The 13562-nt window shown below is 43.6% G+C and overlaps 1 protein-coding gene across 6 annotated transcripts in view; it reads left to right on the top strand.

Moving 5' to 3' along the window:
• LOC105566847 (potassium voltage-gated channel subfamily H member 2) overlaps positions 1–13562 on the top strand; it is a 104579-nt gene that overhangs the window by 46941 nt on the left and 44076 nt on the right. For 3 of the 6 annotated variants that reach the window (XM_012021196.1, XM_012021192.1, XM_012021197.1), the window contains 5 exons: positions 4245–4443; positions 7110–7278; positions 9273–9341; positions 11324–11448; positions 11638–11718. In XM_012021196.1, coding sequence (XP_011876586.1) covers positions 4245–4443; positions 7110–7278; positions 9273–9341; positions 11324–11448; positions 11638–11718 — 643 coding nt within the window. The remainder of the gene's footprint in view (positions 1–4244; positions 4444–7109; positions 7279–9272; positions 9342–11323; positions 11449–11637; positions 11719–13562) is intronic. The other 3 variants (XM_012021194.1, XM_012021193.1, XM_012021191.1) reach the window with 2 other exon arrangements.

Here is a 13562-nt window from a genome sequence, read left to right as displayed (position 1 = left end):
TTAATCGGAATACGCGTGCAATTACCAAACGTCGCGCCGAATGTATTTTCAAATCGTGATGGGTGACTATACCATCGCGAATCTGATTTAAACAACGAGCATGCGAATATAATTTTCCGCTCCAATTTCTCGTACACATTCAGCGATAGCGTGCACGAGTATCAGGACGGCGAGAGCGTAGAGGAACTGTATAATTGATAGATTTGTTATAACGCACTACGATTTAATTGGAATTTGCGCCAATCAGCCAAAGAGATTCATTCAGGTTGTCGGGAAGACTCTGTCGTGGTGCATTTGGCGCCTTGATAAAAGAATGTTGACACCAAGTTTTCTTGGCACCTGTTCTATTTTATACGAATGTGCATAAGATTGCGACGGGAAAGGTTACCCTCGAGCAAGCAATCCCCTCGCAAGAGCTCGGCTAGAAAAGTACGTTACTCTATTTGCGTTTTCAGCACAAAGTGCTAGAAAGGTCAATAATTTGGAATAATGTCAATGTGCAGGTTTCATCGAGTATGTAGACCAAGTATCAAACTTCCGTAATTGCGCGGTTATCTCGTTTAAAAACAAATTATCGTCACTGCGGACGCGCCGCTTCCGCTGAAAATGTCAGTGGCGCGCCAACGACACACCAGCGCGGAAATTATTGACATGCGAACGAATGAATGCATCCTGATATTTTTCTGCCCGAGAAAATTACACAAATGGCTTTTTTTGTCTGCCTGCCGAGTGTATCGAATTGCGAAAGAAATTACGGTTTCGATTAATTTCGATCGAATTGAATCTGTTGGTGCGCTCTTAAAATAGGGAGAGGGAGAGAGAGAGAGAGAGAGAAATCGAAAAACATGATTAGACGTGGAAATTCGGACACGTGCATTTTGCACTGTTAGAAGATAGCACCGGGTATTGGTTTATAAACGCGTTTTCACTAAAGATCGGCCTGAAAACGGTTAAACTTTATTTTATACACATACGAGAAAAGAAACAGCACTATTACGTGTATCTATTTGTATTACGAAATCACTCTGTCAACACGCCCGCCGGGAATCGATGTCAGGGTTACCTCGATGCTGTAAACGTCGATAAATCCACCGCGCGCGCGAGTCGGCTGATCGCATCCGGCGATAAAGTTCAGCCCCTTGCGACACGCGGAACGCGAAATACCTGCGATAAATATCGGCGCAAGATTCATCGATCTCACTGGCGGTAACCAACTGTTCTCGTGGCCCACAATTCTATTCGCCGCTAATAATTTCGTCTTTGAGAAGCTGTCGACCGATCCCTTCAAAAATGTCATTGTGTCCGCTTGGAATAATTGACGCCGCTCTCTAAAAGTCAATCAGTGAATTATCGCTGAAAACAGTGAACAGTCGCTAACGAGGGGGTAACCGCTGAGGGCATTGTGGTGTACAGATTTGCGGCATTACTGGGCATTACTAGGCATTACTAGGCATTTTTGGGGCGTAATGCCCGTTCTACACCTAGGGATGATCCTACTTTTACCACATCCGATACCCCTTCTATACCTAAAGCTAATCCTACTTGCAGCTTATCCGAGGGAGTAGTATAAAGTGTAAAAGGGTACACTGTAGTTGTACTTTGGTACGATTGGAAACCAACCAAAGTGTAAACCTTTTACACTTTATACTACTCCCTCGGATAAGCTGCAAGTAGGATTAGCTTTAGGTATAGAAGGGGTATCGGATGAGCCACAAGTAGGATCATCCCTAGGTGTAGAATGGGCATTAGAAAAATAAAATAAGATAAAATAAGATAACAAGATAAGGTAATGCCCACTGGGCATTAGTGGGCATCAGTGGGCATTGGTGTACAAGATTTTGGTCCGCGGTTTCCCCCTCGGTCACCAATTCACAATTATAAGTATACCACTGAAAATCGTATAACAGTGAATCAATGGGTATTCACTGTTTTCAATGATAATCAACTAATTGACCTTCAGAGAGCGCCGGTTAAACTTGGGTTTTTCCACGCAATGCGAGAGTCCTCCGTATGGATTCACTTTCCTGAAAGCTGCTATTGATTTAAAACTGCTTGTTTTAATCCCTTAAATGAAAGGTTTTACCCGATTGTCCTCGCAATCTTAAAATCATAGCGACATTGACGCGATATACCGTATCTTCATTTACCTGAATGATGAACTTGACCCGTTCGCACTGCAAACTTCGCTCATGCATACAAATCGCGGAGCCCGGGGGCGGGAGGGCGGTAAGCGGCGAACGTTTTCGAACGAGAGCTCGCGGGAGGGTTTGGACAAAGGAGAGTCTATCCTCGTGTATCGACGAGTTGCCTTATGAGGGTTTCGTGCCCCGCCAGCGATTCGCCACTGTCGAACGCCGTTGGACGCTTTCCAAACGGATACCATTCACGCTCTCGTCCTTAACACTATCAGCACGGAAGTACGTCGAAAAGATCGGTAGACGTACATCTTGCCGTTATAGGATTCCTGCGGATTCAGCCTTGCGTTGGTGACCTATCGACCGCATAAACTTTTCAGCAAATTAAACGGCCTTCGCCTCAACTCTTCCACGTTTTGTTACCCTCCCCCGGTTTCTGCGTTCAATTAGCAGACCAGACGGCGGGGACCAATTTTATCGAGCGCCGAGCTAATCCCGCGCTAAACCCCACGGCACATCGAGCGCGGAATTAATTAATTAAATCCGAATGACGGTAATTAAGCGCGCCGCGTTCGCGACGTCTCGCAAAACTGCGGGCAAACCGCATCGTGGATAAACACGTCAAGTGAAGCTGTTAAGAGAACGCGACATCCCGCGCTATTCTACAACTTGTAATTACGTCGTCCAACGTGCCGTCGTTATTTCTAGCGCAAATTTCGTGGAAACGCCTAGCCGGTTATTACGCAAACGTTCGCGCTTGAACCGGCCGTTAATTTTACCCAATCAAGCTTTTTCTAATTGGCACTACGTTCGAGGGGACCGTTTAACAGACCGTAACGAGCTTTCTGATGTTTTCTTTTTAATTTTTATTTACGCGTTATCTAAATAGAAGAAACAGTTGGCACAATGAAGCGGCCAACTTGGATAGTTGTGGACGCGCACGAATGGCTTCTGCGGGCGCCGCATGGAAGGCCGGTTGCATTATGCGGCGCACGGCATCTGTAATTGGCTGGCTGTTTGTACATTCGCTTAACCAAACGTGTACCGCCGTGCGTTTTTGTTCCCCCACGTAATTCCCTTCCGATCGAATCTAATCGCGTTACAAATGCGCCGGCTGCGAATTGAAAGCCGATACAAAGGACGATGCGGCGGGGCTGTCAGTCCGCGGACGCTATAACGCGCATACGGACACGATGGTAAAGGATGATTGTTTAACGAAACAACACCGGCGACCAACGCGCGGACTGCGCCATCGAATGCAGTCGTGGTGCAGCCGCGACGCATGCACGCCACGCATTCGCTCGCTCGCGCGCCCTCGCGCACGCACGCACGTGCGTGCACGCGTCGCGCCGCGCCGCAGGTTCAGGTTGTTTATCGATTGGCAGGTCTGACCTAACACTGACACACTTCACTCGCGAGGTCTGACCTCCGTTCCGTATCGCGGTATCGACCACCCCCATAGCCGTAGGATTTATACAATAAATTTCTCTCCGCCGTTCGCCGCCCCGCGATGCGGCCATTTGCGGGCTCGAGCTACGCGCGCGAACCATCTTTCGGATTAACGTCATTTCCCGGCGTAAGGGGAGAGAGAGAGAGGGTTGTTGGATACCGTCGGCCATTGCTAGCCACAATTTCCTGGCCGGGCTAATGGAAGGCACCTGCTTCGCTTTTTTTTTTCATGACTCGTGCCGGGGGTCTGCGCTCCGGAAATAAATATTGCATCGCGGATTTTCTCGTAATAGCTATTGTTTATCTGTATAATCATCGCCGTGGCTTGAATCTTTCACGAGGCCGGGGATGACTCGAGCCCCGCGCCGGGGGTATCAAAATTCACGAACCACTTGCTCTATTAATGAGACCCGCCGTAATTCCGGTGAAATTTTAACGCGTCTCAAAAGGGGTTAAATTTGCGCGACTAACCTGCGGTAAAGAAGGCAGCCCCTTTAAAGCGTTTCAGCTTAACAGCGTAGAGCAATTTCTGCGCCGTGCAGTCTCGATCTCGACTGTACGAAAATTAAAATAGATATACGGTAAACATGATTGATCGTGCGCTGCGCGCGACTCTAACGAATTTTGATGGATTAATCAAACTTATGTGATGTGTTAAAGCCCGTTAACATGTGGCTCGCCCACAATGATGGAATCTTGGGGCCCTGGGAGGACCGGCACACCCCCGCCGGGTCTACCGCCGCCGCCGTTGGGCGGCAGCAACAACAACGGTGGCGCAACAACGTCGACGATTACCCCGAGTATCATACCACAGCCCGGCACCACCGCTCCCATCGCGAGTCCCGAGGGAGTGAGCGATGTAAGTAGAAAAAGCGTATCCAGCGGCGATGTGAGCAACTCGCCATGCCAACACGCGATCCGCCGGAGCATCGCGCGATCAGTTAACCGGCAGTAATTAAGCGGCGTCATTAGTAATGCATACGTATGAACGAGGCAGCAACAGACAGGGCTTATTTAATTTTCACGTGCACGCAAGCGGTGCGCGAAAAAATTTACCGCGTTCTCAATCGTCCGTGGAAAGCAGTGTATAAATTTTCAGGCCGTTAATACGGTAAACGTACTGAGAGGCAAAGCCCGGCGTTTTCACGTCCGAGGCCAAAGAAAACGGTGCGCTCCTTAGTGACGAAAAATATTTCTTTTTTACGGCATATAAAATATAATTAAAGTAATTTTAACAAGAATCATTTGACGCCAGCAGATAAATAACCATGATTGAGCAGTTCATCGAATGTGACTGGCGATGTGCTTTTAACACGGAAAATTTATTGCGAAAAATATTACCTCAGCCAGGGTTTGAACCTGGACCTCCCTTCACTCTAGGCGGGCGTTTCAACCAATTTGACCACCGAGGCATATAATTTTAATTTAAAGAAATAATTTTAATTAGTTATACAGGTAAATTTTCCGCAATATATTAAAATCATTTAGGCACTAGCATCCTGTCCTGGCCCTTCTATCCTTTATTCCTTCGAATCGTGACTACACGTCAGAGCGTTATGAATTTTATCGTTTAATTAGTTATATTTAACAAATTAATATTAATTTACTAGAATATCTAATCATCGTGCACATAGGTAAGTATACGTTATAAAGATTTGCATCGGCATCTTTGCGCCCCTACAAATCTTTTACACGAGGCAAGTTCTGCCTCGTTCGCCACACCCTGGTCCCGGCTCTGCTGAAAAGAAAAAGAAATAGAAAGGAAACAAATAACTTAGAAATCCCTTTAAGTTGCCAGCAATAGATAACGATAATCAAGCTTTTTAGTCGACATTAACCGGCCAGCGTTTTAATATAGAAAATTTATTGCGAAAAATATTACCTCAGCCAGGGCTTGAACCCGGACTTTCCTTCTCTCTAGGCGAGCGTCCCACCAATTCGAGCACTGACACATGCCTCAGAGAGAAAGGAAGTCCAAGGTTCAAGCCCTGGCTGAGGTGATATTTGTCGCGATAAATTTTCTGAATTAAAACACTGGCCGGTTAATGTCGGCTAAAAAGCTTGATTATTGAAAGAAATAACTAATGAATACATCGTCGGACGGAACGTTGACGACGATACGGGTGCAAGACACTGGACAAAACGGTAACAAAGAGACCTCGGTGAAATCGTCCGCGGAGTTTTGACGGAAGCGCCCGTTTAAATCGCGTTCTCGAAACGTCCCCGTAACGATGAGCGCAAAACGCGCGTTCGGCATGCACGTGGCGGCGATAGCCGCCGAAATTCCGGGACAAAGTTTCGCGATACGCGACTGACACGTAGGAACGGGCAAAGGGTTATCGCACGGTATGGCCCGAGTATACGCGAGTTAATAGCGCATGCATGAGCTGCTACCATACAATCCGAACACATGTCGGAGCTCTCGTACACACGCGGCGTGCAAGAGCGAAACTATCTCTCGCACCTACCCCTATCTACCCAGCCCTTCTGTCCGTTTCAATTTCACGAGCACGCCCGACGGCTGGACGTAATGGACACGCCGCCGGTCGTGCTATCGAACCGAGCTAATAGGATCAGCCGTACGTGCCCGAAACGTTGCCCCGACCAAGTTCCTCGAATTTTAAGAATGCTGTCGACGTAAGATTGCGGAAAGAGAATCTTTTTTCCTTAGATACCAGAGAGAAACTTTGAGTTCTCGTCGAAATGTTAGTGAGAGATAATTGCGGAGGGGAGGAAGTGCAATCGTGCATTTATTAATTTTACATTTGTTTGAAATTTCGTCGATTATTGAAGTTTATCAATCGCGGAAGTTCTTGGAATTTTGGGCGTCGTACGCCGAGCCCTGGTTCCGAGAAATGACGTAGCGCCGTAAACACTTCGGTCGAAAACATTCTATTCTCATTGTACGAAATCATTCACGCGGCGACAGTCGAACGGGTCGGTTAGCGGCCCGTGCCGCTCCGCAAGTTAATTTTTCTTGATACGCGTTCGCGACAAGCACGAGAAGAAACCGCGATTCGCTATCGACGCTCGGTTAATCGGCAAGACTAGAGACCCTGTAATCAGAGACTGGCCACAAGAGTTCGTCAAATTCTCGTGAGTAAAAGAGAAACATAGGCTATCTCACTCTTCTACACAGTTGGAAAGTTTGTGTTTTCTTGTTAACAAAAATGCCGGTTAAAATTTTTGTGATAAATGTTTAACACATTTATGTGTTAATTTAACGTATTGCTCTCGTGTTAATTGACCTCTCAAGTGTAAAATTATTAAAATACCTGAAAAGAAATGTTAAAACCACACAATGTGTACTTATTTCTTAATCTTGCACAATACATATGTCCTATATTATTAGTAACAAGATTTATCTGTTAAAATTTACAGAGTAAAATGTCGATTTATTCTATATAACATAAGTGAGAGTGATTTCGAATCATGTGTATGATAATTATTAGATTAGGGATCTCCGTAATAAATATTTGTGGTACGAAAAATAAAAATTAACCGACCACCGCATTGTGCTTTCAGGTCTCGCAAAAGTCTGGGCTCTGGGAGGGCGGGAACTCGTCCTCGGGTGGTGCCGCGGAGGGTCCTTCACGGAGTGTCTCTCACGCGGCGAGTCTGGACGCTATCTCGAAGCGGACGGTGAAACCGGAAACGACGAGAGCACCTTGTCGCAGTCTCACCTGCAGTGTTTGTAAGTACACGATAAGCCCCGCCACGTACGATTGATTTCTATTCCGTTCTTCGTGTCGCGAGTTGCCTCATCTGGCATTAGCGCTTTCTCTGTGGAGCGGTGTTCTCGTTTTACGACCGACAATGTCTATGTATATCGTTTCCCCTAGTAGCGTTGCGTTTCAATCCTAGCTGGCGGAATTATTCACTTTTCTAAAGGCCACGGCTGATGGAAACCTTCGGGCTTGATCGATCATTGTGCGAACAATTAAAATGAATAGCTATCCCTGACAAGTTAAGGAAATATCGCAATTACTCTTGATCATTCGAAAGCTAATATGATTGAATAGCGTTCACTTTATCGTTCCACCGCCCATGACTTGATCCGCAAAGATCTCGATTGTTTGGTATTTCCAATTGAAGAAACGGAGAAATATTTCAATGTCGTGATTGCAGTTTGGCACGGAAAGTTTCGCTTGCATTTATAATTGCAGTATATGATGTGCATGCATGTCCATATACATATATGTATCGCGGGTTAAATAATAATTTATGGTAACGCGAATAATAATAATAATATCGTTGCATGCGATGTTTCATGCCGCGGATGTTGACAGATAGTGACCATCTGGCCTTCCGTGCCATACATCGCGAGCAAAGAGCACTCTATAACGTCGCCAACTATACGTCGATATATGTGGCTCACAGGAGCGCGAGGTCTTGCATGTTTGCAGATAAAAACTGATAGACAAGTGTCTTTTCCACTTGCTCTGTCTCTGCCACCTGCGTTGATTATGGAGAACAAAAATTACGCGAAGAGATACTCCTCTCGCCGAACGGGGGACGATTTATTCCTAAAAGAATTAAATAGATTCCTTTTTACGAGTGTCTACGATCAATTATTGATGTTTAATAATCGATGTGGCTTCAATATTTATCTCGCATTAATGCACGTCAAAGCTGACTTGATTAGAAATACGTTTTCGCGTGTTCTCTTGGTAGACTCTTGTTCTCTCGGGGTGAGCGGCAAATTTTACGCCGGAAATAAAAACCAAACGAACTTCGAAGGGATAGAACGAAGCTTGCGGCTAAAAAGATACACGGCGGTTTCAAAGATACTTTTTGACAGACATGACTTTATTGTAGCAGCCGTTAGTCAGCGCTTGAAATGCAATAAGCGTACGACAGTTGCTACGTGATCTGGTAGCACCTTTGCCAAGAGTATGAAGTTTATCTAGAGCACGGAAACAATGCGAAAGCGTTCGGTTCACCGTCTCCGTCTGAGAGCGTCCGACTGTTCTTAACGTCACCGATAATACATAGGCGGCAGTTCTTGAATGTTGGGGAAAAAGGAGTATAAGTCACGAGAAAGAGTTTGGCACAGAGACGGCAACAAAGGATCGGGGAAAGATGCCCAGATCCTGCCAGAGTCCGCGCGTCTATTTTTAGTAAAGTTGTCGCGTGGGAAGACACCCTCTTTGTGGGGGATGTGTGTCCCAAAATAACCAGCATTACGCTGCGCACAGTAAAACGTCCAATCGGCACTAATTAAGTTTTATGAAAATAGAAATAACTTGTGCGCGCAAGTATAAATAGCCCCGGCCCTTTTTCTCCTGTATGAATTTCTATAATGAATTGTATCGCTTCGGCTAGAGACGGAATTGTCTCATACCTACATAACGAGGCCTAAGTATAGCCAAACTTATAAAATAGATATTGGAGGAAACGCTTATCTGATTTGATTGTCATTTTTTTACTTTATTTCGTTTCTTTTTTTGGGAAAGAAGGGGTGTGGATACATTTTATATTAAATATCCGGCGAAATGAAGAACGTCTCTGTGCTTCGGAAGACTATACTCTTCTTCTCCTTAGCGGCGGAAAATTATGGTAGCTTCCCCGATTTTTGCCCCCCCTTATTTTATGCATTACGTTATCGCCCTTTTGTCAGCTCGATGGCGATTTCTCTCCACCTCACGAGCTGTCAATCCAAAGTCAAACCTTAGCAAACTATTTTAGTAGCGGGCCGAGGGAGCGAACACGTCACCCTCGAGCGACGACCAGCGACAGTCGATAATCTGGCCGAAGGTAAAACAGGAGGGAGCAACCCCGCTCTTTTGGTTTTCCTTTAACCGACCGCGAGTCAACCGGCGAGCTTGCACCCCCTTTATTACAACTTACCAAGCGCTTGCAGCTTTCTTGTTATCATGAGCTTTCGAGATATCTAACTTCGTACTACTTGTGTCCGATTGAGCTTACATAGGCCTGTTTCTACTACTCACCATTTATACTAGTGTAAATTTATACTGTTACTACTACTACTTACTTACTACCTGTGCCATTTTTACTTGCAATATACTAACGTTTAAATTCTACCGATTGAAAAAAGAGTTTGACACCATCATCTCTGCCGTACGATTATCAGACGAGCACCAGCTTCGCTCGATCAGCCATTTTATACTCGCAAATCCATCAGGGCGTCCAGTCGCTAGATGTCTTCAACTGTACTTTATACGAAGCAATCTGATTTCTTCAATTAATGTTGCACAATTTATTCATTAAGTTTAAAGAAGAAACAAAATTGTCTCGCGAGAGATCTGCATTTTTTTTCATAAAAGAAATCTGGATCACTTTTCGAACTAATAGCATATAGTTTTTATGTAAAACTTTTGTTTCCACGTTTTACCTTTTCTGAAATGTAATATATCATTTCTCTAGACAAAAGAAGGGCAAACATTCCGTATTCGTTTTGCATCTTGAAAATATTTTCATTCAAGTTATTGATTTATTCTTATCATGGAATTTTGCTCTCTCGAGCCGAATGCAAACCTGTGGCAAACGTGCGAGCGTGAACAAATACAGTTGAATCGCTTCGACGTTTGCACACATCGATGCAAATTGTTCAGCCGTCATGCTCGTTGGTTTGATCTGGATCCGATATCAAAACTCTCGTCGATCAACTGACACTTTGAAGGTAGCGAGGATGGACGATATCACTGGAGTACATTTGGCTGATTGAGGATGAAATTCCTACGCTTTTCCTTACGAGACAAGAATGATTAAGCATTCACGGCTTCTTTTACTCAAACACATATGCAAGTATCACGGTATTTGGGCATTTGCCATTACGTGCGTACTGACGCGGTCATGAGAACCGCGTATAATCGCGGGGCCGCGATCAGCAACAATCGCCATATATCATTGTATAAATCATCAGCAAAACGATCTCTCCCTCCATTATATAAATATATTACATATAGTACCCGATATAGCATCTAATTAACGCATCGACACGCGATATGTAACCGTCTCGTGCGACTTTTGCGAACGATAAAACAATCTCTCTTTCACAGGTATGCAGCTTCTAGTGCGGATTAACTAACTTGTTTTATTAACACACCTCTGAACGCTTCTAGAGAGATATAGGCTCGGTTATTTATACGTTTGTCGAGCTACTTGTAGACATCGAAGCGATCGCCAATACGATCTTCGACTAGCATTATTGTTTTCAAAGTATGCAAAGTATGCAACGGGAATATATAAAAACAAAAAGATAATTTCTAAATGCATACGTCATCTAACAAACGTATCCTCTAAATATTTTTTTACACAATGTTTAAGTTGATCACAAGACACTGTTAAGCAGAAGAATAATATAAAATTTATTTAAATGTGGTATGATCGTTTCGTTGTACCGTTGTATTTATACTAGATTAGTATACATACTCTCTGTAAATGAATTGAAAACTTAACCGGAAGAATTATGTCGTTTAAGACACGTATTTACTGTACACGTATCAGTATTCGTACTAGATTATTACATCATCAGCTTTTTTCATAATCGTTAAATATATCGATTAGCGGTATAGTACAAACGATTGGTCTTGTGACTTAGCTCATTAGACTCGCTGTCGTCAGTTTCAAAAATTCACTGAGACTCGTATAGATTTGATTTGATCGAGCCTGTATTTCGCGCCTATAGATTTTGGATTAATGATAACAACGATATCACTTCGCCTTTCGCGCAACATGACTTTTGGAGACTTACATCGGCCATTCGTTTCTTGTAGCCGCAAAACATTCGAAAATCTTTCCTGGCGTCGCTTCCGAAAGCGATTTGCAGAAATGGCGGACGTCCAGGGACAGGAAGTCGCCGTCTCTGAGTCAGATGGGACCGGACTCCATCAAACACAAAGTAAGTTGTTTACCATGCGTAAAAGCACGAGCGTTATTCGTGCGTTTCCATTCCTTTACTTAAGATTACTTTTCAATTAATTAAACATGGAATTATTAAATTAATAAATATAACAAAACTGTATGGAGATAGATTTTTTGTCATTTTCAATATTACTCCTTTGTTAATGTCTACTTCATTTCATTACAGTTTTCCTTACAAGACAATGGGTCTGCGAAGTATTTTCAAGGAGCAATGCACACACCAAACATGGGAGAAAAAGTTGCACAGGTAAGTCAAAGATTTTTATATCATAATTTAATAGGCAATGTTAGAGACTGGAAATTGTGCGGGAAACGGGTAGAAAATCTCGAAAGATCGCAACAATGCAATAATTAATACGTGGAATTAGTTAAAGAAAGAAATTCTTTATTGTGCAACAAAACTCGTAATTGTACGATCGCGCAGAAAATTTGGCGTTCCCTCGTGCTATCGAGAATCTTGATATCATTTCGGGAGATGGCAGGAAATTAAAAGCATCACGGCGATGTATTTGTCCGACGCATTAATTGAAATTGGCGTAAAACTGCTTTCCGGAAATGAAAGCGTCAACCGTTCCTCGGCGGGTCAAAGATACCTTCGCTCAACTTGGAGCAATCTAGTTTCGTGAATTAAAGATAGGGTTCGTCGAGAAGTTAAATCTCATTTGCTGATACCAACCAAATGAAACGTGCTTTTGGCACGAAATACTCTCGTAAAATTAACGAATTTCCTGATGCTCCTAGATCACTTTGGGACGAGTTTTGTATTTTCTTCTACAAGAAACAAATTATGTAATTGACGCAATAAGCAATCGTCTTTAATTGATTGCTATAGTTTATTATTTTCACTTTTGATTAATCAAAAGTTGAAAACTAATAAATTACGCAACAATTACGAGAGAGTAACAATATTAATAGAACCCATACAATTGTTTGTGTGATACTTCGTTGTCAAATTATTGCGTAACAGTATTTCCTTTCTTCTTTTAAACGGATGCAGACTTGTTTCGTTGAACAAACTTTCGCCACTCCTGGCAAATTAATTTGTGTTTTTTTTTTATCGTAGACAATAAATAACTCCCGCCTTTATTAAAATAGAACGGTATCTTCTCGTTTCACATTCAGCACGTGACGTGTAGGCGATGCATGAGAGATGCGACGAGACGTGTGAGCTTTCAAATATTTAGCAGAGCAGCAATGTACGTGGGGAAGACTGGCGGGGTAGAGAAAGGAGGTTGTTTGCATACGGGTGTACTTTTAACATACTGCCTTACATTAATACAGCCCTGACTGGCGCCAATCCGACTGCGTCGCAGTCTCGTAGGCGGAAATCTCCCGCAGCGTGGGACTCTCGCAAAATGACGTTCATAGCGAATACCTACGCGATCGCCGCAGGATAAAAAGCCTGCGGTTTAAGAAAGATATGCGATAGAAAGGACCGTTGGGATCTCTGAAATTAATATTATCGGCGAAGCGCGAAATTGGAAAACGTCTCGTCTAATAAATCCGTACACGTCAAGCTCAAGTAATAACGTTGCAAAGTTCCCTCCGTTTATGTCAACATGTGAAAATAAAAATTAAATTGCTTCGCGATATGGATGCGTGGCATTGAAGTAAAACGGAACGAAAAGACATATAGCGTATTAAAAATGGACACGACTCGACAACCGAGTCTATGTCAGTTAAGAAAAATTTATTTCTAAAGTACTTGATGTATCGTGCAGTAAACGGTACTCTTTCGCATACCCTGCTATTTTGCTACGTATAAGCCGTAACACAAGGCGACGAATTGTAACGCTTGTGAAAAGCGTTTCCCTGAGCACAGTTCGTGATCGATTGTTTCGTATAGCTCCAATATTTTCCGGAGATATCGTTCTAACGACAAGGCAAAGACTTTCAGGTCAATCGAGGAATTTTATCGGGACCAGAGGACACTCTGTATACACGTGTAATTACTCTGTATACACGACGCGAAACCTTACTCTTGCATGCATGAAACAATTAAGATTGGATTAAGCGTTTATTTCCCTTAACGTTGTAACTGTCTCTTGAAGTGTACCGCACTTTGTAATATGCAAATCCAATTTGCTCGAC

The sequence above is a fragment of the Vollenhovia emeryi genome, unplaced genomic scaffold (genome assembly GCF_000949405.1).
Source record: "Vollenhovia emeryi isolate VEMERY1.0 unplaced genomic scaffold, V.emery_V1.0 DF939142.1, whole genome shotgun sequence".
NCBI classification, from domain to species: domain Eukaryota; kingdom Metazoa; phylum Arthropoda; class Insecta; order Hymenoptera; family Formicidae; genus Vollenhovia; species Vollenhovia emeryi.
Note: the sequence above shows the minus strand (reverse complement) of the source record. Positions and strands in the feature narration are given on the sequence as shown.